General features: G+C 46.4%; 1 protein-coding gene across 5 annotated transcripts in view; it reads left to right on the top strand.

Moving 5' to 3' along the window:
- The window catches only part of PLEKHM3 (pleckstrin homology domain containing M3), a 200,404-nt gene extending 182,105 nt beyond the window's left edge, over positions 1–18,299 (top strand). For 4 of the 5 annotated variants that reach the window (XM_030324422.1, XM_030324421.1, XM_030324424.1 and 1 more), the window contains one exon: positions 11,924–18,299. In XM_030324422.1, coding sequence (XP_030180282.1) covers positions 11,924–12,101 — 178 coding nt within the window. In that variant the 3' untranslated portion in view covers positions 12,102–18,299. The remainder of the gene's footprint in view (positions 1–11,923) is intronic. The other variant, XM_030324430.1, reaches the window with a different exon arrangement.
- The last annotated feature ends 7,824 nt before the right edge of the window (positions 18,300–26,123 follow it).

The following is a 26,123-nucleotide window of genomic DNA, read 5'->3' as shown; positions in this document are numbered from 1 at the left end:
GAATGAAAAGAGATAAGCAAATTTTCCGTGGGGGCAGGATGGCCAGGTAGGGTGGAATAGGTGCTAGTGAGGCCTGAAGGAACATCAGGGGGAACATGGTTTTCATACAGTGCTTCAAAGAGGCACCAGCCAAGGGACTTGGGGACAGCAATCACATGAATGTCAAAGCAGCAAGCAAGATGACTTTTCCCTTCCTCCAGCTTCCCTGAGAATGTAGTTGAGGTACACTGTTTAAAAGAGAGAGTCCTAATCAGGGGAACCTTAATATTTAGAGAGTACCTAAAAGCAAGCAGTACTTAACCCTTCTCCACACCTAAACACACCCAAAATTTTCATACTTCCATTGTTCTCCCTGAGGGGTCTAGAGAGCTTGCCCAGGCCACCACTCAGAAAACTGAAAGAGAAAAGGCTTATTAGTTAGCACAGCACTTTACTAACCAGACCTAAGCTAAAGGCTCCCATTGGCTTCCCCCAGTGACTGTAGTATTGCCTTTGAAAGTTTCCTTTACCGATACACTAGCCTGTAGCCTTCTCTACCCTATTCCTGTCTTACGAATATACATGTTGAAAGACAAAATTTTCAATGACTCCGAGGTGTCTTACATGTCTGTTTATTGCTTGCATACTTAGCATAACTACTTCTATTAGTGTGATTATCAGTTCTATTCAGCCTTTACTAATACGCAGAGTAAAAACAAAAGTTCTGAATAACGTGCTCACTGAATGAAAGAGACTGCTAAAACATGCGTTCTTATTCACACCTTCCCGTGTTCAATGATAACGTATACCATGTTTTAAGCATTTTTGCAATATTTTTCCAAGATAATACATCCTCTGTTCATGCAAAGTAGGATACTTTGGGGCGCCTGAGTAGCTCGGTCGGTTAAGCCTCTGACTTCAGCTCAGTTCAGGATCTCATGGTTCATGGGTTTGAGCCCCACATTGGGCTCTGTGCTGACAGCTCAGAGCCTGGAGCCTGCTTCGGATTCTGTGTCCCCTCTCTCTCTGCCCCGCCCCCACTCGTGCTCTGTCTCTCTCTCTCAAATATAAAAATTAAAAAAATTTTTTTAAAGTAGGATAATTTTAATTACTAAAAGTGTACACATTACTAAACAGTTGTATTCTTTCATAATTTTATAAACATGTAAACAATAAGTCTATTAGTTTAACTTATCAAATTTACATAATACTTTTATTACTATATAAAGATGAAAAAAAATCCGAGATATTCAAAAAGTCAAATATCTAAAGCCAGGATTAGTCCTTGACTAAGATGTTTACACAGGTGCATTTCATTTTACATAAACCTCATAAATTACACTATAAATTTGTAAATTAGTTGATTGTATACATTTCAAAATTTTTTTTTATTTAACATTAAGATGAGCAGCTGTAAACTTTCCTAATATATTCAGTATAGAATTTGACCTCTAAAGTTGTTTACATGAAGGGAGACTGTTTTCGCTAGATATAAAAATGTATTATAAAATATACAGTACAGTGCTGGCATAGGAACAGACAGATCAATGGAACATGATTTTGGAACGTATGCAAATAGACCCAAGTAATATGGGAATTTAGTACATGATAAAGATGCACAGCAAATTAGCAAAACAAAAGATGGAACTTTCCATACAAGAAACTGGGAACTAGACAGCCATTTGGAGAAAGAAAAGGAATGCTGGATTTGATCATACTCTTTACATCAAGATAAATTCCAGATGGATCAAATATTTTAATGTAAAAATAAAACCCATAAAGTACTAGAAGAAAATATAGGAGAGTATTTTTGTAATCTTAAGTGTGGAAGGTCTTTCTAAGCTTGACACAAACCCAGAAGCCCTGGAAACAATATGCTTTTAAATATTTTTTTTTAATTTTTTTTTCAACGTTTATTTATTTTTGGGACAGAGAGAGACAGAGCATGAACGGGGGAGGGGCAGAGAGAGAGGGAGACACAGAATCGGAAACAGGCTCCAGGCTCTGAGCCATCAGCCCAGAGCCTGACGCGGGGCTCGAACTCACGGACCGCGAGATCGTGACCTGGCTGAAGTCGGACGCTTAACCGACTGCGCCACCCAGGCGCCCCTTAAATATATTTTTAAAAAGTTAGGACCCCTGGGTGGCTCAATTGGTTAGGCATCTGACATGCGATTTTGGCTCAGGTCATGATCTTGGTTTTGTGAGTTCCAGCCCTGCATCAGGCTCTGCGCTGTCAGATTCTCCCCCTCTCTCTGCCCCTCCCTTGCTCATGCTGTCTCTCAAAAATAAATAATAAATAAACTTTAAAAAAATAAATAAGTATATTTTTTAAAAGTTAAATGCTTAAAGTTCTCTAAAGACAAATGTAAACAGGAAACCGGGAGAAATATTTTCAACACATTTAACAAAGTGTTCATTAATTTCCTGAATATAAAAAATCTTTAAAACGCAGTAAGTAAAAGTCATTAGACAATGGGCAAAGGACAGGAACTAATTTACTGAAAAAATATGCAAATGGCCAATATCTGAACAGCTTAGTGTCACTTCCAATTAAAGAAAGTAAAAATGATAGGTTCTTACCTATCAGCTATGAGAAAGTATTAATAGATATGAAATGTAAGGCCCAATATAAAAACATTAATTAATACCACTTTTTATTTTCATTTTGAAAAGTCCGTATTTTTGTTCTAAATATTTACAACAGTCCTGTCTAACATATTAGACAGCCCTGCTGCCTTTGGAAACAGTTGGCCTAAAGCAGCAGTTCTCAAACTTTTATATTCATCAGAATACTCTGGAGGGCTTGTTAAAACACAGATTGCCAGGTCCCACCCTAGAATTTATGATTCAGTAACTCTGGAGTGGCACCCAATAATTTGCATTTCTAACAAATTATCTGGTGATGCTGGTTTGGCTGGTCCAGGGACCACACTTTGAAAACCACTGGCCTAGAACGAACACATCGAGTATTAGAAAATTATGTGATATCATCTAGTTAAGAGAATTGTACTGGTAAGGGGAGGCAAATTAGGGGAAGTCTAAAGTAATGACATAACACTGCGTCTTTCACCTGAATGTCTTTCTTCTTCTAAGTTTATATCACTAACCTATTCCCAAGCAAGCAGTCATCTTCATAAATCTAGATATGGTTTACCTTCTAAACTTTTTTGCGTTTTTCTACTATATCCCTCCTTAAAAATGTCTTTTATTTTGGCCCCCTTAGGAATCTTAGTACTTTGAGGAACTGAAATGTAATATGAAATAGAAATAGAAATAAATAGACATAAATCCCGTTCAGAGTCTTAGATACATATTATCCTTATAAATTATTATTTCTTTTAAAGAGGCTTACTTCAAAACCTTGGCAGTTAAATTTTACACTTTTACATTAAAGAGGTAGACTGGGGACTCAATGGAAGCCCATATGTAAGCTAAGTTTTTCTGTTTTAAATCTACATTAACCAAATATTATTATATTCACTGCCTTTGTCTTAGATGTAACAAGACATTTCTAAACATTTCTTGGGTTCTCAGGTGTGTTGAACTACTTTAGCAACTTTTATAGAAAGCCATTGCTCCTCTTTATGGTTCTCTAATGGCTACAATTATAATATATTCTATTTTCTGGAAATCAGAAAATTCTGAAATCTTCCTGCAGTTTCTTTACTTTCTCTAATATTAAATGAGATTCTCCTAAAGTAACCCCAAGAAGAGATGGACCTTTTTGGTTAAGAATTATATTAACTGCCAGGTGAACCATTAAAAAAAAACCCTGAGGAGCGCCTGGGTGGCTCAGTCGGTTGGGCATCCGACTTCAGCTCAGGCCATGATCTCACAGTCCATGAGTTCGAGCCCCGCGTCAGGCTCTGTGCTGACAGTTCAGAGCCTGGAGCCTGCATCGGATTCTGTGTCTCCCTCTGTCTCTGCTCCTCCCCTGCTCACGCTCTGTCTCTATCTCAAAAATAACTAAAAACATTAAAAAAAATTAATAATAATAAAAAGAACCCTGAGAAGTGTCAGAAACACTAGTGTTTCTCTATCCCCAAGTAACTATTTCACTCAGGTCAAACCTATTAAGATTTCATACACGTACACAGAGTATGGCTGAGGTCTGTCACCATCCACAAATTAGCAAGAAGCATTTATTAAGCATTGGCACTAAAGATAATGTGATTTACTGTTCCCAATAGGATAGCAAAATTAACAAATGAATTAATTAACCCTTGTTTACATTCTATTTCAAAGCCAAGATTTTAAGTAAAGCTTTTGTCAAAGGTATTAGCTGAGCTTGGTTTACAAACTCCAAGTGCAAGACTTGTGAAAACCAAATGCTTTGTGGTCTGCAATCAGGGAAAAACTCTTCCTTAATTAACTCTGGGGATTAAAAGGTAAATAAAAAGATCTCTGCAGGCATACCAATTGTTCTTCCCATGATCTGAGTCTTAGCAGGTATTTGGGGGTGTGCTGAGTAATTGAAAGGGACACGTGGCTGATAGCAGGGGAAGGAGAGCCAGATTTCATGTTAGAAGACTGGCGTCAAGTCCAGAGGTGATCACACACTTACCCACCTGGGACCAGAGAAGCCACCACCTACTTTATTTTATTATCTCATTTCATTTTATCTATTTGCTGACTGACTGGCCTATTACCCATGGGAAAACAAATAGTACCTGGCTCGGAATCATATTACAAGGATAATTTCTATAAAAACAGGGGCAAAAGGCCATACAGATGTTGCCTAATTTATTTATTTATTTTTTTTTTAATTTTTTTTTCAACGTTTATTTATTTTTGGGACAGAGAGAGACAGAGCATGAACGGGGGAGGGGCAGAGAGAGAGGGAGACACAGAATCGGAAACAGGCTCCAGGCTCCGAGCCATCAGCCCAGAGCCTGACGCGGGGCTCGAACTCCCGGACCGCGAGATCGTGACCTGGCTGAAGTCGGACGCTTAACCGACTGCGCCACCCAGGCGCCCCCAGATGTTGCCTAATTTAAATGTCCAATATTGATCTGGCTGTATGTGTACTTACCATTCAGAACTATTGGAATAGCTTTACAAATTAGCACATACACACCTAATCTGCCAGACATCTGGCCAAAGAAGGTAGATCTTTTCCAGTCTCATACAATTCCAGTCAAACCATATGGATACCTTTTTGTCCCCATCTCCCTACCCCTAACCAACAGACACACGTGCACGCACACATGCGCGCGCACACACACACACACATTGAATAATCCCAAATGTAGTCCATTTCTAGTTCTGCATGGAGCCACAACAGTTCTGTAAGCCAACATTCCCAGACCTTTTGCCCTCTTCCTCCCCATCCCACCAGCTTCCCCTGGAGTAGGGGAGAGAGGCATCTGGAGCGTGTGGATTTCTAGTAATCCTGGCTCAATGCTTCACTGGAAGTGGTGCTCCAGGCAGAGGCTGTGAAACTTGGACTGTCCCCAGCCATCAGCACTAACCGTAACCTGTTTCTTATTGAAATTGCCTGTAACGTGTCTTTATTTTAATCCTCCTATTACCCCGCAAAAGAAAGAATCTGTTAGATTGTTTAAATCCTGTTTAACTCATTTTACCTTAGAATGTTTGCTAACATGTTCTGTGTATTCTTCTAAACAGCATACATACATATGTACATACAGGGAGTACAAACCTAGCACATATGTATACATATGCAGACATACACCTTATGTGATTTTCCACTTAAGCAAATTATAAATGATTGGCTTATATTCATTTACTTACACAAGAACAGAAGAAAACACCAACCCCAAACATTAAAATAACCAGGCACCAATAACTACCTCCCTTAGCTAAGAGATTTAAATAATCATCTCGGTTTCTTGGAAAAACCAATAATAGCTAGTGGCTCTGTGGGGCGCCTTACATAGTAGCCATACAGCAAACCGCACTCGCATGCCTGATAACGTGCACTTATTTCGGCACCCCACCCTGTTCGTTGTGGGCTCGGCAGAGTGGAAATCAGCCAGAGCGCTGCCCCGCTCTGCAGGCCTGTCCTTTCACTTGTCAGAGATCCAGCCAAACTCAAGCCTGGATTTCAATCCTAATGAAATATCTGAGGTCATTGCCTGAGCCAAAAATAAAAATGCAGCAGGAGAAGAATCTGACATGGACAGAGCAGAAGCATTTCAGTGACCTCAACTTGGGGCAGGGGCCTTTAGCAGCTTCCCATGGCCCGCCCGCATGCAGCTAGAATCTGGAAGACACAGACAGAGCCGTCGAGCCTGTCTCTAATTGGTCTCACATCATCAGCATTCCAGAACAGGAAACTATCTACAGCCAGGAATTCTTGCCTCTTTGCCATAATATTTGAAAAGCAAACCTTTTCCCCTGCACATATTTAATTCTGTTAGTTTGCAGCAGGTTAGCTTTCTTGGTTTTGATACTCGAATGAGAACACTGTGTCTGTGGCTATCAGATTTCCAGGGTATGAACCTCTCCCTCACTTGCCTAGGTCAGTAAGCTAATTTTTAGGCCAAAGACCATTCATAAAATGTATAGCATCTCATTCGATGATGCCTTTACTAAGACATAGAATGAGATCTGCTGGTGGAGCTATGCCCCTGCCTCCAGCCCTAGGAAGGGGACCAGTTTTCCAGGGCACACGTGGACATTAATGGCACTGCCCCGAGAGCTTCCAAAGAAGCCAAACTAGAGTTCCTTCCTCCTTATCCCACATCATATGGTATGTCCAATGCTCACTCACAGGCATACAGTTCACTCCACTGTGGCTGTCCCAGGGGTCAAAACGCAAAAATACTTGCACATCGGATGAGAAATGACTGCCGCCTCTAGCCAGCCCCCACACCGCCCCCAAAATAAAAACCCCACCACACTGAACCATTCTGGCTTTTTCTTTGGGAGAGAGGGTGTTGATGACGGTTGGGAAAGTACTTAGAAAGGAATCCTTAATGTTTAATTGAAATGTTCTGAGATAGAGGCAGAGTCAGCTCCTTTTGGCCAAACTCCTGAAAATCAGAGCTATATGTACTCGTCTATAAGCTATTTCATGGTTTCATTTATCAATGCAAATAAATAAAATTTAAAGTAATGCTCTCACTTTTTTTATTAAAAAAAAACTTTCTTACGTTTATTTTATTATTGAGAGACAAAGTGAGACAGAGCATGAGCATGGGAGGGGCAGACAGAGGAGGAGACACAGAATCCCAAGCAGACTCCAGGCTCTGAGCTGTCAGCACAGAGCCCGACACAGGGCTCGAACCTACCAACTGTGAGATCATGACCTGAGCCGAAGTCAGACTCCCAACTGACTGAGCCACCCAGGCGCCCCGGAATGCTCTTCACTTTAAGGATCCTCTCATTCAGTCCCAGCTTGTCAGTTTGAGATTTTCCAAGGAGTGGCCAGCAAGGCTGTATTCCCACTCATCCATCCACAGACATTGGGGCAAGAAAGTATGGAAAGAGAAAGATAAAAGCCAGAGAGGCCTTTACCCCTCCTGCACAAAATCTGCAAGTTGGAAGGAACCTTAGATAATCCAGCCTCCCCTTTAACTTCCATGGGGAGCGAGAGCTTCAGGGATGAAGTAACTTACCCAAGATCCCAATGACCATGGGGCCAACCTGGACCAGGAAGTCCGGGCTCCTCATTCTAGCTGAGCCCTCCTCTCTTCAAGAGAAACAGCCCAGATGTTCTTGGCACGGAGCAAATAAATACTACTGGGGGCCAACCCACCAAGGTGGCTTTTGGGGAAGACTAAAAAAATCAGAGTGAGTAGATAGAAAGTTAAGGGTTACTAAGCAGTACACAGAATTGTGTCATGGGTATTAACTTCTTAAATGCTGTTCTGAATTAATTTTTAAAACCATGGGATGGTTAATGCTAGTGAATTTCAGCTCTGTTAACCAAATGATGTATTAAAAATACATATTGGTGAAAACGAAATGAATAAGTAACACTATGCTGGACCTTACTGGTTGGTGTGAGTATAAGCCACTGGTTGGCACTTGCATGGGGAGGGTACATCCCCTGGATACTCCCTCTATGATGCCTTCTCCAGATGAATTAGGTCAATGGTTCGCAGCTGGGATGAGCTCCCTGCCCCTCCCAGGGGACATTTGGACTTCGGGCAGCATCTAGAGACACTGTCAGTTGTCACAACTTGGGGAGAGGGGTTGCTACCAGCATCCGGTGGGTTGAGGCCAGGGATGCTGTTGAGCACCGTGCGGTGCACTGGGCAGCCCCCTTCAACAACAAACAGCTGTCTGGCCCCAAACGTCAATAGTGCCGAGGTTGAGATCCCTGGATTCAGGGAAGCAGTGGACGTTTTCAGGAAAAACCCACTGGATGGCTTTGGTCAATAGCAACTATGTCTCCCTGGGGTTGCATTCCCTGTGACGCTGGAAAGGAGGACATAGGTCTTTGTTCTCCGTGATGTACAGCAACAACCAGAAAGCCATGAAGCTGCTGATTGCTGGGAGCAGGTAACTCAGAAATGACGATGAAACTGGCCGGCTTTCATTTGGTTTATCACTCAGGGACACGGAAGGATGGGTCTCTTTCATTATCTGCTGCAATTTTGCACACGGATGATTACATTGATAGATTTACCTTATGTGCAAGATGTGTTCCTGAGAAGTTGTCTGTTAAGTCATATTTGAAATATAGTCGGGAAATTCAGGAAACACCAAGGAGTCAGTGAATTCTTTTAAAGTGAAAGGTCCTTTTAAATAAAGTGCTCTTCTCAAAGAGGAGCAAGCCTATATATTGCGTTGTTTAATGTAAATATTTCTCCTGCACATTTTTCTTATAGAGCTCCATAACTTTTACGTAAGAAACTGTTTCTCTTCCTCCTTCCTTTTCCTGACCTTATTCTTTTCACTTAAAAGCAAATCAGGGGGAAAGTTAACAGTAGGCTGTCTGAATTTGGGAAGGTCATTGACCAGTCCGTCCATTATACTGTTCCAAAGATGACTGCTGGGTTACAAATGGTTAGAAAATAGGACTTGGTTACATTCTGAAATCGTTAATTTTTTATCTCAGACTTTTTTTCAGTTACTGACCTTTGGCTGGAAAGAGCAGGTGTACTCAGCCCCCTCCATCACCCCATGGGTGTCTGCTGCACCGGAAATACCCAATAAGACTCACCCCTCCTCACTTAAGTGGGGTGTGGGGGTGCTGGTATCAGCAGAGATAAGGGGGTGGTACTGAAGGAACCCAGCGGTTTTCCCCTTATCAATCACTGCCCTAGGGCAACATCCCTAGGTGTATAAATCACTAACTCAGCAGGGCAAAGGGGGCAGGAAGGAGGAAATTTATTTGATAAGGCTACCATTAGTGTCACTTCAGTGATAGGAGGGTATGGAGGTGTGACCCAGTGAGGACAAAGACACTGCCACTGGGGAAGAGCTGACCCAGACAAGAGGCACTAGGAGACCTGGGTCCAACCTTCATCCCACTGGAAAGAGGGAGGAGCCAAGGGCAGGGAGATGCTAGAGATGATTCTACCGGGTGGACTGTCCTGACCAGTGTGGCTCCAGCGTCAAGAAAGCAGGTCCTAGAGTCACCACGAAGGGTGGTGTCACACTCACCTGCTCTTTAGAGCACCTGCCATTGGAATATCCTTCCGTATACATTCACCCATTTCTGTTCCACAGAACTCCGTGAGTAGGAAGGAAAATGAGGAAACCAGAGCAGTGACTTGCCCAAGATCGCTCAAAGAAAAGGTTGTGATTTGAGCACAAGTCTTCTGATTGAAAGCCTTGCATCTCCCTCTAGGATGGCACATTCCCCCCACTCAGATGATGAGGCCTCGGTATGAGCTGTGGCTGGGCTGTCAGGAGTCCTGGATTCTAGTCTCAACTCTGTCTTTAACTCACTGTGTCCTCATGAGACAATCACTAGCCCTCTTAGAATCTCGGTTTTCTTATCTATGGCATGAGGGGGTTGATCAAGATGTCCTCACGTCACCGCGGGTGTTGTAGGTGTGGTCAGATTGAAATGAAGACTCTCAGGAAGGCAGCAGCAGCAGTCTTGGCTGTATTATTGAGCACCTACCACATGCCAGGAACTGTGCTAAATGCTTTATTACCTCATTTCAGCTTCACAACACTTCTACGAGGTGCATGTTAATGGAAACTCTACTTAGCAGATAAGGAAACCGAAGTTCAGAGAGGTGAAGTGACTTGCTCAAGGTCATTGTCTTAGTCGGCTCAGGCTGTCATACAAAATACCACAGACTGGCTGGCTTAAACGACAGATATGTATTTCTCACAGTTCTGGAAGCCTGGAGTCCCAGATCCAGATCCAGCAGGGCGTGGTTTCCGATGAGAGCTCCCTTCCTGGCTCACAGATGGCCACCTTCTTGCTGCCTTCCTCACACGGCCTTTCCTCTGGGTCCACACAGTGGGGGAGAAAGAGAGAGAGCTCTCTGGCGTCTCTTCTTACAAGGACACGAATCCTATCAGATCAGGGCCCACCCTTATGACCTCATGTAACCTTGATTTCTTCCTGAAGACGCTATCTCCAAATGTGGTGACGCTGCGGGTTAGAGCTTCATCATAGGAATTCGGTCAGGGCGGTGGCAGGGAGGAGGTGCTGCACAATTCAGTCCAATACAGCCGGAAAGTGATGTGAAGGTGGAATTTGAAGTCAAGCCATGTCACTCCTAGCCACCCCTGTGTTTTACTTGCCCAGAGAGCTGAGCTCGGGCAGAGACTGCCGCTACCGAGAGGTCCTGTCTTTTGGTCTCTGAGCAGCAGAGGAGTCTCCTGGGTACGAGAGTGGGTGGGTGGGTCCTTTCACCAAACTTTCTCAATCTGGACTGGTCCTGGGGCTAAGTCAGAGGCAGGCTAGGAAAGGGTGCCCCAAAGACCATCCTATGCCCAGGACTGAAGCCCAAGATACTAGAGAAAAAACAAAAGCAGCACAAACTGAGCCTTGAGGGCTGTTTCCTTCATAGTCCTCTTCGAACCTGGTCCAGTGCTGGGCCCCGCATGCACTGTTGCTGGTTGGACAGAACCACGCGGGCCCGATGCCCTGGGCTCCTGAGATGAGGGAGCCGTTGCTTGTCAGGGCTGTGTGGAAGGGTGGGCGCTGAATCCACACTGGCAAGCCACCTCCTGGAGCAGCTACAGTTGTGCTTGACAGTTACTCATTATTAAAGACTTTGCAGGAAAAACAAGTCATTTGGACTCCTGTGCAGGCTTCCACTAAGCCAAACAACAAACTAGTCATCCACCTGGAATGCCTCCCCTCTATAAATTACAATATCTGCATGTTGCCTTCAAAAAATACCCTCTTCTCCACTCTCTCGTGCTTTACTGTCCCCACTTGTGTTATAAAGATGGGCTTACAAAGGTGGGGGGGGGGTCCCTGATTTTTAAAAAACTCAGAAGGACAATAGACCAAAGGATATCATTCAGAAAAGTGTCGTTTGACTTTTCCAAACTGTCGGATGAAGGCAGGGAGTCACGGAGAACCACACAGCCCACATTAGCAGAAGTGGACAGCACCGTTTTCACGGCTAAAACGCCGGGGCCGTCACTGGTATTCAGAGCACAGCATTCTCGTTCTCCGTCACTTCACCCCAGAGTTACTACCCACACTGCTGGCCCAGGGATAGGAAACTAACACACAGAGCTTCTAGAACTCTGTCCACTGTCACCACGATCACACAGTTGCTAGTTGACTGCTGACCCCCCTCCACTGTGAGCCATAAGCCTCGCCCCGGCTAGTTCTAATCAGAAAAAAAAAAATTCTTTTTTCAAGGGAAATTCAACCTTGAGCATCTTGGAAAAGGGAAGAGCCCATTTCTGTGAGTCATCTCTCTCCCCGGTGGCGGGGCTAACCCGGAGTGAATGTACTCTGAGCTGCACAGAGGACTGGACTTCAGCTATTTGTGTCTTGCTCATCTCAGCCTGGTTCATCATCTCCCACGTTCGGCTTTTGCAGGTGTGAAAGCTGTGGAGCCGTTTTCCATTCTGAATGCAAAGAAAAGTCCGTCCCCTGCCCGAGGTGCGTCCGCCGAGAGCTGCAGAAGAAGCAGAAGTCTTTCTGGCGGAGGCTGAACGTGGACGAGAGCCTGGAGGAGGCCTGCAACATGTTCGAGCTGTCCTACCAGAACACCTGACTCAGCAGGGGCCCGAGGACAGGGACTGACCTCTCACCGATCCATCAGCCCGGCGGCCTCCTGACCAGCCAGTTAGGTCCCTTTGGAGGAAGAGTATGTCTCGTCTTCAGCTAGATATAGATATATATTTACATACATATACACACATACCTAGACGTCCCGTATGTATGTTCTGTGTAAATCGCCGTCCAAAAGGTCCGTGAAGCCTCTGTGGCTCAAAGAAAATACCAGTAGCTGAATTAAACTTAGCCATGAATTTCAGCAGCTTGCTCCCAAGCAAAACCCTGGTTCTCACACGATGCTTTATATAGCCCAGATTTTTTTTTCTTGTTTTGCTTTGTTTTGTCGTTTGGCTCTCGGGGGCCATCTTGTACGCGGGACACAGGAGGAAGCATTTCCTACAGAAGCACAGAACTTCGGGTTGCGTTTGTGTTATTTATTTTGAGCCTTCACAGAGGATGCGGTGACCGAGGCAAGCCCTCGCCATCGCCCGTGTCACAAGAAAATCTTCAGAACACGGGGATAGATGACTCCGGGTCACCTCAGTTTCTGCCGTGCAGGTGGGGATCACCTCAGCTGAGCCGAGTGGCCCAGAAATGAGGAGTGTGAGCTCCCTCTGACAGAAAGCACGCACCCCTACTTTATGAGGAGAGCTCCTTCTGGTTTTGAAGTTAATCTCAGGGGTTTTTTTCCTGAGGAAAAAAGAAAAAAGAGACCTCTGCGACCAATAGCTGCTTGTTGTCGGTCTGTTTGCTGGTTCGAAGCCCAGCGCCACCTAAGGGTGCGACGCCCCAGCATATTTGGTTGAAAACGGCTTTCTGAAGGGCAGTTTTCCCAGGGTTTTGTGGGGAATATTTATGATTTTTTTTTAATGGTGCTGGCCTGGGGAAATTTCCTACGATTGTGGTCAAACACGTCGGTTTCTAGACTGTGGATATTGTACGTACATTCTGTGAGGTGGCGTTCAGTTTCTTTTCACAGAATCTTAGGTAGGCACGTCCTTCCTATTTATTTGAAATGCTTTATTTGTCATTGTTCTCCATTGCACTTTCACTTTGGCCTGTCAATTTAACCACATCTGCTTTCACACTTTTCAAATTGTTTACAAAATCAAAGTAACATGGGACTTCAAAACACCAACAGTAGACTATTAAGAAAATACCAAACTTATGAATACAATTAATGAACTAAATGTAATAGTATTGTTTAAATAGATACACACACACACACACACACACACACACAATTGCCACCTTGAAACAAAAATGCTAAAATCATATCCTAGGAATAGGAAATATAATGAATCGCTTCACCACTTAGCAGAGCCGTGGCCCCCACCGCCATGCCCTGTGGGAGCCAGTAGAATAGTCGTGACCAAAATGTCAAGTAGGCTGGCACTAGAAATCATGGCTCCATTCTTTCCACCATAATCTTCCCAGAGCAGAAAGATACACTGATAATGAAGCAATTTTCAACAGGCCATAGGAGACGATTCTGTATGTTTGCCCCGAGCAGATGCCTCCAAGGCCCTCAGAGTTGGGTAGTTTCACCGCTGTTGGGATCTGGAGAATCAGTGGCTCACAAAGTATAGGATACATTTCACCCCATTACTGCTTCGTCCCCACACCTTGCTCCCTCCAGATCCTAACTCTTGAAACCTCTGTCCGTGTAGAGGCGTGACATTCCGGACTGACTTTTGTGCCGACTGCTGGATGCAAACATTTCACCTCTCAACCCATGCCAGTTCCTTTGGCCCCAGACCATTCATTTCAACTTAATAGCGTCCCACCACACATGCATGTATTTTCTGACTGCAGCATCTGTAACCAAGGGCATAAAAACTTGTTAAAAGGCCAAGACCCCATTCACGAGACACCTTACGGTGCCTTTTACTCTTGGAAAAAACAGGTTGACTTCCCCCCACCCCAACTCCGGTTATAGAGAACATTGCACACAAAAGATAAAGGGTGGAAAATCTCAAACAAGCACTTGGCAAACAGGCAAACAAATTTGATCCTCTCCTCCTTTTTCTTCCCCTTCGTGAAATACAGTATTTATATTTTCCAGCCTCAGAGAAGATAGCAGAACATGATCTTTCACAAGAGAATTATAGACCTGCTTATTATAAAACAGATGTGCTCCGATGGCAAAGTGCCTTTTCCCCTCCGCCCCCAGCTCCCCATCGCCGTAGTTTGCTTCTGCCTTCGCTGTAATTAATGTATCTGTGATCCCGCCTTTCAGCAAGGCCATCCCCAGCACAGTGCGTTGGGAGACCTGAAGTGCAGGCCCCCTTGCCCCCTCCAGCATGTTTGCTCTCTGTACAGAATTTCCTGTCCCACCTCACAAGCACCTAGCATCAGACCTGCTGAGAGGGAGAGATTCTGGACCCCTGTTCTAAAGGCCTTTGTTTTCACGGGTGCCCATTTAGAGGTCCTTGCTAAATACTGGCATTCCCTGGGTACTCCAAAGGAGACCTTTCTACCCACATCATTTTCTGCTTATTTTCAAAAGGCGAGAGAAAAAACCAAACCGTAGATGTGCTGGGTCCTTCGGCTACCCAGAAGCAGAACAGCATCCCAGCTGCTTGTTTTCCCTCTTTTTCTGTGTCCCTGACGGCCTGGTCGGTGCTGCCTGCCAGTCGACACAGCAGTCCACCACCACCACCAAAAACTGATAGGACAGAGTGGAGCCAGCTTAGGAATTGGGTCTGTCATGAAAGTTCAAAATTGCTGTTTTCCAGCCCAGAAACGCCTTAGAGCACATGAACGCCCTTACTGTTTTCAACCCAAACAAATGACTCGGTACACTGTTAGGTAATTGTTCCACTGCTCAGGAACTGTCGAAACAAAAGCAGATCTGTGGATTACCACCTCCTTCAGAACCAAGCTAATACCTGCTTTCCCTCCTGTTCCCGTTCTCATCCCATATTAAATATCTCACACGTAAAACACACGAGAAAGCGGCCAATTAATCTCCTAGAGCCGGCGGCTGACTCCAGGGAAACTCTTTTCACTTGAAAGGCCCATTCCCTGGTGTATCACTTGAGGAAATCCCTCCTAACAGTGCCAGAAGCTCATGTGTGAGACAGTCCAACCCTGGTAAAATGTTGGCATCTAATCCTGCAGTAGAGAAGCCAGTTCCCAAAATAGAGCCCAGTTGTACCGCTGCAGGAAGGCCACAAAGTACTTTAAAAGCAATCAACTGGAATCAAGTCGTGTTCTTTCCAGGGCTGATTTTCCCCAAAGTTGAAAGCCTCTTTATATGAAAACCATGTAAAGTCTCATCATCCCCCTTCGCCCCACTGCCTTTTCAGGGTACTTGTGTTCCAGCCATTTTCATATATGTAGTAATAAAATGTGATATTTTTAGGAGCTTTAATACTTGATTAGCTGAGAGGGTAATCGCTTTTCGATTCTACTAGACTAGGCCTCCACCAAAAAAAAACAAAACAACAAAAAAAGGGAATATGATTAGTGTTTGGGATTTGTGGTTTCCAGCTAACTCAGTGGTACTTCGGACTCCTGCAAAGGGACTGTGCCATGATCTCCTTCGGGCTGCAGTGAGAACCTCGGTGTTTACATCACTCTAGCAGCCCTACACAGCCTTTGCTTAAACTAAGCGAGTCCACTTGGATGAGCTCTGACCTCTGGTTTTGTCTCTGCCTGTGTACACACTGCATACTGACACTGGACAGTTTCTTCCTGTGCCTCCTTGAAAAGCCTTGGCTTCCAGACCTGTGGGTTTGTTCTCTATCTACTGGCCAAAAAACGGCATGTGTAAATTACTGTATCAGGGTAGGACCGGATGCCACACCGAACACTTCTGCAAAAAAGAGGCATTACCTGAGGAAGCCAAGATATATTTTGTTCCTAATTTAGGGTAAAGCCAATGCTGCTGTTCATAAGTTTGGGCAGAATTCTTCATCTCCACTGCTCTGCTGCACTTTATTGAAATAACTGGATTAGGAAGTAACTCGTCAACTCTTGATTCTAACACTGTCTAGAGTCAATTCAGAAGTTATTTTATTTTATTTTTTTACTTCTCCCACTAAAGAGAGATGCATACAGTTTCCCCCCTTATTTTTTGAATTTTCTGTCTCAATACTTTTCTTACTCTTAAAATAATGTCATAAAGTTAGAGAATTGGGGGCAGAACTGACAGAAATGAACACTCTCTCCTTGGCATGAATTGAGTCTGTAGAGGTACTGTCTTCCTTCCCTTGGTTCTTGTTAGCAACTGAGCATTGCTGTATTGTGTACTGTGGCCCATTCTCCTGACCCCGAGTCTAGTAGAACCCACTGCTCTAGGTTGAGCCCAGGACGGGTGATAAGCCCTGCTCAGTTAATTTAAGCAGACAAGTGTTGATTTCTATCATGGGGGCAGTTAAGTCCTAGCACCCAGCACTTCCTGATGGTAGACAATTCTAATTTCATTGTATTCAGACCCTCTGACTTGAGGGGTTCTCTTTAGTATGTCTTCGTGGATGCATGCCAAGGTAAAGTCTCAGTCACTGTTGAACTCTAGGTAAAAGTCAAAAGCGTGGAATGTCCTCCTCGGCACCCCCGTAGTTGTCAGGGGCTTTATTTCACGTGGGTTCCTGACGATCGTGTGATGTGGCACGCTCCTCATCAAGTGGCCTTCGATGTGGTGGAAGCCAGGGTTAAGCACAAGGGAAGGGACAACTGCTGTTGGGGTTCGGTTCCTCCCTGGAAAGAGAAGCCATCTTGTCAGAAAGGCGTGACACAAAGCCACAGTGGTTGCCTAGGGGAGAAGACTCAGGCGCATAAAGCAGCTCGTAGCTCGGTGGAGACTCCTTTCTCCCGGCCGTAGCGCTGCAGACCAGCCTCTCTCCCCAGCCCTCGATCTTCCTCGCCCCAGTCCTGAGCCGGGGCCAGCGTCAGGCCTCATGGCTGTAACCCGGCCGGCAGACCACTGGAGCGGGTGCTCCTTCTCCATGTTGGTCTTGCCATCCGCCTTTCCCAGCAGGAGTGCCTTACAGCACTGCCTAGTGCTTCTGTCTCCTCTGTGGACCCACCTGAAGCCTGCAGGGCCCTGCGCCTCAATCTGGATCACTTTGCTTCCTCTCTGCCGGCCACTCCGTTTTACAAACGCGCTGGCGACCTGCATATTCCACACGCATGTCAGACCTTTAGCCTTTGTTTAACCTGGTGCCTTCACCTCACGAGCAAAGGATTCCTGTCGGGAAGACATCATTAACGCAGAAGGGTAGAAACATGGGCTTCTTAGCTCCGTCAACACTTTTACCACGAAATACAAAAGACACGACTGCGTCACGGTTGAACTTCGTTTTACGCTGGTTCGGGTTTTGGGTTTTGGTTTTTGATCACTCTTGTTATTTGTTTGTTTGCTTGCTTTCATTAACCAAACTCAGGGGAATGTCACGATGTCACCAAGGCCAATGAGGAGAGATTATCCAGACTTGAATCTGTAGAGTCGGTGAGCTTAGCCTTCTTCAGGCTAAAAAAAGTATACAAAAACAATTTTCTTTTCATTTACCGTATAAAGGTTTTCCTTTTTGCGTCACCACCTGTTTCCCAGGTAGGAGTGGGAAGTCTCTTGAACACATTGTGATGAAAATGTTTCCGTGTGGCATGGGCAGTCCATTGAGTCCAATTCGGCTTTTGCTGCTGGAGGCCTAGGTTCTGATTTTGGTCACCTACCAGAATCTTCTTTTGAATAGCCAGAAGCCCACCGAAGAAGATTGGGGGTGGGGTTGGGGGGGGGGAGTCTTTAATGAACAGTAAAAGGAGGGAAAATGCTTCGTTTGCAAACGAAGAGCATGGAACATGGCGGTCGGTGCACAAGACTTCCACTCGACTTGTTCTCCTGCTCCTGGGTCAGATCCGTGTCGTCCTCCCTTCTTTCCACTCATGCATGACAGAACCCACTAAAATTCTGGGCTTGGGCAATTATATCACCCTGTGTTGAACTATTTGAAATAACAAATGTGCTATACATGCTATTTCTGTTTTCTGGAGTTTGTTGCCTTTCGTCTGGGCATAACTTATCCATATTTTTGTTTATATCATTTTCAAATATCAGTAACCGTAATAATATAAAGCAAAGCTGTATTGTTGACAAGAGCCCTAGTTTTTATGGTCATCTGTCGTATAATTTAAGTGCACCAGTTCCTAATGTACAAAGTCATCTCTCTCTCAATAAACAATTCAGAAAATACTTTCTGTTCTCATAACAACTTCATTAAAACACTGTTTTCGCAGGGGTGGTGAAAACCCAAGATGAGCTCTGGATGTTAACTCAAAGTCAAGATTTGAGATTTATTGAAAATGGGCTACTAGGACTTTGAAATATCTCTTAATATTAATCTTACAGGGGTTTCCACCCCCCCCCCCGCCTAAATTCATCGACTCACAATACTCTCACAGCCCTTCCTATACCTGTGAAAAATAAGAGTGTAACTTTATAAAAATGCAGATGTAGTTTTTTCTGGGCCTTGTGTGTCAAGGTGGCATGGTTTCTTTCAGGTCCGAGAGAAGCCCGCCACAGCTCATGCGTGGAATGTCTTCCCACCGTAGCTCCTCCCCAAGCCTTCTTGTCCTGGTTCATCTCGCCACCGTGCTCCCCAAATTAGATAGACAAGTGACAGGCAGTAGGCCACCAGGCAAGGACACTCGTCTTCCCGAAGACCATATTTAGGGGGCAAAGAGTGAAAAGTAGAGGAGGTGCTTATGTGAGAGACAGCAGCCCTCTGGTTGGTGAGAGCCGGGCAGGCACGTCTGTACTACGTGGCCGGGGCCGGCCCTGGCTTTTCCACCACCGAGACCACGGGTACAACAGTTCTCCACCAGGAAACGTAAAACACCATTTTAACTCACTTTCTCAAAGACAGACATCGGAGACTAGAAAAGGTGCTCCCAGTTAAACATTTACCAGAGGTGAACCCTGAGCCTCACCCCCCAAGACACACCTCAACGTGTCCATATCCAACCTCTGCTCCCCCTCCCTCAGGAAACCAACTAGGGCTCACGCCCATTCTGCCCAAGGAACAACTGGACTTCATCCTCACAAGAAACCTGTTACAACCCATGATAAAGAGAGACGGGTTAATGTTTCACAGAACCACGCTAGACACGGGACGTGGTCAGAGCCTGGATTCATCTGATTCACGGGACAGGTCAGCTTCCCCCCAGTTGTAGTAACCTGCAGCGGCCTGAGAACTCCAGGAAGTTTGGCGTCATCACAGAGAAGATATGCAAAGATGTTTTCAGAAGGCTAGAAAGAGACACTATTTTATTCATCTCTCCCCACCCCCAGGAGATGTTGATTTGAATCTCCCTTAATTGTTTCCCCCCGTCCTGTCCTTTGATGATGGCTCAAGATGATGGCTTTAATCAGTGGTTCCCACATCAGAAACACAAAAACAAAAGCCAAATGTCAGGACCCCATCACAGACAATTGAATCCGAATCTCTCTGGATGGGGCCTGAGTGTTTGTATTTCTTAAAAGCTCCCTGGGTGATTCTCCTGTGTTCTGAAAGTTAAGAACCACTAGATTAAATGAAGCAAGTTGCCCTGAAATAAACATTTGCTTGGCATTACTGGTGGTCCGCAGTGGGAAAGATGTCAAAGGGATGTGGACGGACTGAATGGCCTGAGTTGCCCTCTAGCCAACAGCTGTTGCCACCCCTTTTCCCAGCAGACTCGGAACAAGTACTTTGGAACTTGCCGCTCACGGGCTGCAATCGCTTTCGTAAAACCCTACCTTTATACCCCCTGTATTTTCTTCCAGGGTGTGGTTAGCTTCTGTTTCTCCAGTATATCCTATCTCCGGACAGCCTGGTGAATAGAAGTGGCCAGGTCATGGCCACAGGTGACTAAGCTGGCTACAAAGGCAGCCTTGTGTTCTCCCTTTCATTTTTTCCTTCCTCCATTTCAGCAGGCTATGCTGCCTGCATCCTCAAACGCATGCATGCGCGAGTCTGCTCCCACCGCAGGCCCCTCGGTGCACACGGACTTCATCACTCTCGATAGTGGTGTTTAAAATGGAAAAGCACTAGGTGCTTCTTGCCCAGAAAGATCAGGGGAATTCATGAAATCTTGAGCTGTGTCCAGATTTGCCTCGGGTCAGTAGAAGAACTAGACTTGCAAATGAACCGGAGTCATTCCACGATCCGGGCACCTATTGAACTGATGAGTTTCAACCTCGGTTGCCAGTGACGGGTGAACCGAAGCAGCCAGTTCCTTCCCTCTCCTTCCTTTAGGAAGTCAGTAGCTTTGAAGACAAGTATTCCTCGTTCATGAGCTTTTCCAAAGGGTTCAGAGTCTTAAAAATTATAATCTCCTCCGTGCCCGCAGTGCTTATCACATGGAAAACACCCACAGCGGCGATGACTTAATTCAAAATCACCAAAGGCAGCCACGAGTCCTTTGGGAGCAGGAATGCAACTAGAAATGAACTTGGGTCTGCTAGGGCCTTACCTGGGATTTGTTCTAAAGCAGCATCAGTTGAAACTACATTCCTGACTGGGGGGGAGGGGGGAAGTTTTAAGTTTCTTTTTATTATTGTTTCAGATCCCGACCGGGGTAGAGAATTATTCCTCCCCCAGGATAATAAAAGCCTCTGGTACATAACCAGGAAGCCCGAGGCAAAATACACCCAGCAGAAAGATACAGTTTACTCTCTCCTGTTGGCATCTATTTCTTCACCACTTGGGCAGAGAAGTCTAGCAGGAAGAATAAATTGTGACTAGCTGAACATACGGGAATTCTGGTTTATACTCAGTGACTTCCAGTTTACCTGGACAATATGGAGATTTGTTACTCTACCTTTATTTCATATTCCTCCATTGAGAGCTCCTGGTTTTATGCAAATCCGCTAGAGTTCACCAGTTCATGCCACATTTCAGATCCTACCGGACAATCTCGGGCAGCTGCCGGTCTGGGGAAAATTCCAACAGCTTTTATCCAGATGCTCCCAGACACACTGATATGTGAACCACTTTCAGTGACTTCCATGTTCTCCCGGGATGGTCTGTTGTTCTGAAGCTGAAGAGCTGCTATTAGCACAGTAATTTTTTCAAATGAACATTGAGCTAAATTATCTTGAATGTATGAAGGAACATCTCTCACTGTGTTACGGAAAATTGCCTCCCACATTACAAGACTATACAAAGCACATATTAATTTGGGGCCCAAGGACATTCAAATTGCCTTAGCTTCTGGGCTGTATTGTGATGACACTCTCTCAGTAATATCGGGTTCCAAGGACACCACAAGGTGCACACCGTTAGGAAAATAAACCAGAAGCTTTCTCCATTAGGATCCCCGCATGCATCCCCAAGCCCAGCTAGGGGCATTTTGTTCTGAGATTCAAGCCTTTTGCAGAGGAAATGAATTCCGATTGCATAGGCAGGGAAGTGGATTTGAATTCTAAACTGGGTCAACTTCCCCAGAGGGCTTTCTCATTCTGGAGGGAGTCCTGGAGGGAGGCAACAGAGGAAGCAGCCATCGGGCAGCCCCAGCGACCCCGTAGCACCCCTACGACAGGTATCTCAGGAATTAACTCCAGCAGGTGCACATTCAAATCCAGGCCAAGGTGAGAGGGGAACGTGCAGGCTGGGCCCTGGCTGATAAAGTGCCAGTGCTGCCGTGAGCATTGTCCGCGTGTGGCCCGGCCGGCAGCGAGCCCTGAAAACTACGCCTGCCTGCATCGCCCCCCCAGCACCCAGTCAGCTCACATGCAGCCCCCCACGGGATGTCTCAAAGATAAAAATAAACATCTTTTAAAATAAAAATTGTGAGGCGTGCTTGGGTGGCTCAGTCGGTTGAGCGGCTGACTTCTGCTCAGGTCACGATCTCGCGGTTCGTGAGTTTGAGCCCCGCGTCAGGCTCTGTGCTGACAACTCAGAGCCTGGAACCTGCTTCAGATTCTGTGTCCCCCTCTCTCTCCGCCCCACCCCTGCTTGTGCTATGTCTCTCTCTGTCTTTCAAAAATGACTAAACATTTAAATTTTTTTTCATAAAAATTGTTAGATTTTTGCCTCGTTTGTCCCACCCTTGCCTTGTTTTTCATTTTCTACTTTTCTGAGGAAATATCACAAAGCCAATCACAGACATTATGACAGTCTATCTCCGCGTGCTTTAAGTACACATCTAAACAAGATGTGTGTTCTTTTCCAGATGGTCACAATGCCATTACACACCTAACAAAATGAGCAATGGCTCCTTGTTTTCACCCGGTACTGTTTCAGATCAAACTCATCTTATTATGTCCAACACATCTTTTGTTGTTTTGTTTGCCCAAACGGTAAAGCTCTTACAAAGTAAAAATAAGATTATGCGGTGCCCCCCCACCCCCGTCCCCAGAGCTTGATAAACTGTAAAAGGCTGTGCAGCTTCTGCAGCCTCCCTCCCGCCGTCTTTAAGGCACACCTGTCCCACTCTTCCTGCAGAGGACAGGACTCTCCAGGCCGGGTAGTCCCAGTGGCCTCTCAGTCAAAGTCTCCTCCCTCTTGGGACCCGCGGCCCCGAGCTGGGCCAGCAGGAGCATGAACTTGAGGGCAGCTGAGCACGCACAAGACTACGAGACTATGATCGACCGCTGAAGGGGCCTGTCGGTTCCTCCGCCTCCCTCGGAGCCGCCCTGAGCTCTGCTCTGCCCAAGACCTGGGGGTCGGGGGTTATGCCTTATATCCTATCAACTATGCAACAGCGACTTCTCTTCAAGTGACCCAGAGTTGCTCCCCGACGCAACGCCCTTCCCACGCAGGGAACCGTCTCAGCACGATTCCTTCCCTTTCTCTGCCTTCGCCATCGTACCCCGACCGAGTACCCAACAGCACTGCCACGTGAGGACGCAAGAGTGAACCCACCGGCGGAGGGCGCCATCCCTGGCCTCTGTACCCAGGCGACAGCCCCCGTGTGATGACAGCAGCTCACTAAGGGTGCTGAGGAACCGACTAACTGAAACGATGGGCTCATAGGAAAGGGTTGGTTCCTACGGGACTGGGTGGAAAGACAACCCTTTATTGCAGGCACGGCCAAGGGTTCCATCTGGGGTTCCCTGGCGCGCGCTGAGACCCAAGCCATTGGCTCCTGCTCTGACACTCTGGTCCTCTCCGGTGGCTCCTCAAACCTCGTCTGTCCCCCTCGATGCCCTCACCAGAAAGACCAGAACTCAAAGGCCCTCTATTCAGTTCTCCCCTCGGATGAGCCTTTCACTCGAAAACATAAGAAATATTCATGAAATAAAATTAAAAGGTACAAAAACCTGTGAGACAGAAGGGCTCTCTGGCGGAGTCCTCCCAAATAAAAGACTCAGCCCAGGTATTTTCTTGAAAATGCTGCTGTTTGCAATGTGGTTAGTTGGGCACGTTGCTGACCTTTTTTTTTCCCCCACCAGATACAAATGGCTATTTTATCAGATTGTTATTTTAAAGCAGGAAGAAGCCTAAGATTATTTATGATGATCAAAGCTTGCCAACTTTAATTTTGCCTTAATAAAACTCCTGATCTCAGGCCACAAAAAGACAGAGATAATGGAAGGAAGGGATTCCCTGCGGCAACGTTAACATCACCCCCGAGCACCTGTTGTCAACCTGCCCCCCCCACCCCCCCAGCAGCAGCAGCAGCAGCTGGAAATGTTAGAAATGCATGTTCTCAGGCTCCAGACCTGGGGGGGGGGGGTAGGGCCCAGGGATCTGTGTTTTAGCAACCTTCAACCCCAGGGATTCTGATGCAGGCTGAAGTCTGAGACCCAAGGGGGCATAGAGGAGGTCTGTGGATAATTCAGCCCTCCCCGCCTCCTCAAGACAGCAAGCCTTTCTGGAGCCTCCTGTAGGCAGAGTGCTGCGTTAGACGCTGGGGATGCACAGACCACACAGGTACAGCCTCCACCCTCCGGAGCCGCCGAGTGACCGGGAAAGGCCAGCATGGCCGCACATAGGGCCTGTTAACCCGCAGTGTTATTCCAACAGTGAGATGTATTCCTGACCCCTGCGCTCGGATGCTGGGTGACCTTGGGTTAGACCCTGAAACTCTTAGCGAGGCTACGAGGCCTCGGTTGCCCCGCTGCCTCCTCTGTGGAGATAAAAATAGTCTTCAAATTATGGGGCCGTTGTGAGGGTTAGGTGAAATCATGTGGATAAGGCACTTAGCACCAGGCCTGGCACACAGGGGAGGGAACTGGATGCCAGGTGCTGTTGTTTTCAGGGAGCAGAGGGAGAGCCTGAAAGAGGATGTGGGTCAACTCCACCTGGCCAGGCAGAGTTTCCGGTGGAGGGCACGTTTGAGGCTGGTCTGGGAAGGTGAGTCAGCGTGTGTAAAGGAAGGGTGTGGGCTGGAGGCAGGTGGCTCTGAGGCTTCTGCAGACTCCGGGTGGCATTCAGGGGCTTCCCACGGCTTCTCCAGCGGGCCCCAAGAGTCCCACGGCATTATTTGGCTACCATTTTGTTCCTGTCTACAATCCTGCCCAGCTCCACTTATGGACCAGCGTAAAGGTGGTCCTTCTACAGCTCCTGGACTTTGTGAGAGTCTGCTGCACCCCACGGCAAGGGACTCAGCCTTCTCCCTTTCCGGCTGCACCCCCTCCCCCGGCCTCACTGAGAAACGTGGTGGAAGTGGGGACATCACCACGCACCAGCCTCAGCGCCCGCCTTTCCACCCTCCTGTGGAGAGTTTTCCTCAGAGCCTTTCCTCACCAGGGTCTCCCACTTTTCTATCAATTAGCAGAAACACCAGAAGGGTGGGTGTAGAGGTCAGCGGGCATCACTCAGGTTCCCGTCCCACAGGGTCAACCGGAGGGGCCCTCACCTCCTCCCACCCCCCGCCACCGCCACCATCACCAGGTCCCTGAAGTTGTCTGAGGCAAAGTCAGCTTTTTTTTTTCCCCAAAACTATTTTTTTTTCTCCTTCATTTTTATTATTAATTTAGAAAGCCCCACACAAGCCCCAGTCCTGTGCCCCCTCTGCGGATCTGTCCCCCTCTCCTCAGGAACCTGGGCCTCCCATCCTCCTCCTCCTCCTCCTCCTCCTCCTCTCCTTTTATTCCGGTGGCCGGTGATTGGAACAGAGCGCCCCCCTCTTCCTCCCAACCCCACAATTGTCACCACCAATTAGTGCATTGTTAGGACACACAATGGCGTTACTGTAGCCAGTGGAATTGGAGGTCTTTGTGCTTCCCCAGTCGGCCGTGGGGGCAGTCAAGTCTCATTTAGAGACTTAAAACACAACGCCAGAAGAAAAATGCTATCAGAAAAGCAAAGAGAAAAAAAAAAGGGGGGGGGGCTGCTGAAGAAAGGGAGAAAAGCACCAAAGAGATAAAAGAAAAAGAAAGAATGAGAAAGAAACAAGAGGAAAAGAAGAAGGTGAAGTTGAAGATGAAGGGAAAGAAGGACGGGAAGCAAGCAAGTGTTGAAAAGAGAAGGAGGGAAAAAAAGTGCTATTCAGGAGTTGGCCCAAACTCATGAAAAGACCCGAGTGGTTGCTACATACTGAAGTCCCCCTCAGAACACAAAAAGGGGCTCGGGCTTAACAGTAATTAGTGGCCTGATTGTGCTTAGAACACTGTGCGTCTTTAGAGGGTTTTTCCAACTTTCTTATTTTTTTTTTTCAGTTCTCACAAATAAAGGGGGTGGGAAGAGAAAAGTAGGGGCTGGGGGAGGGGAGGGCCTGCAGGCCACGCTCTCCCCCCCCCACCCCACCCCCAGCCTGGGGGTGGGGGCAGCTCAGCCTTTCTCTTTGACAGGTAAATTGGATTTTATTCTCTGAAGCTTGTAACTAATTACAGAGGGTATTTTTCTGTAAGAACGCGACATATGGGTACGTTTTAGAGTCACTATTTTGTTTGTTTCAAGTACCTTTCGAGCAGCCTGGCCCTTTTCGCAGCCCGCAAGATGCCCCCAGAGGCCCGGCCCTTCTTCCATCCAGGACCCACCGGTGGTGGACTTTTCCTATCAGCCAGACTTCTACGTCCAGAGCCTTTTCTGCTCGTGAAATTCATGTCCCAGTTTAAACACAGGACCAATCTGAGGAAGCAGCCTCA

The sequence above is a fragment of the Lynx canadensis genome, chromosome C1, assembly GCF_007474595.2.
Source record: "Lynx canadensis isolate LIC74 chromosome C1, mLynCan4.pri.v2, whole genome shotgun sequence".
NCBI classification, from domain to species: Eukaryota; Metazoa; Chordata; class Mammalia; order Carnivora; family Felidae; genus Lynx; species Lynx canadensis.
This window is presented reverse-complemented; position numbering and strand designations above follow the sequence as displayed.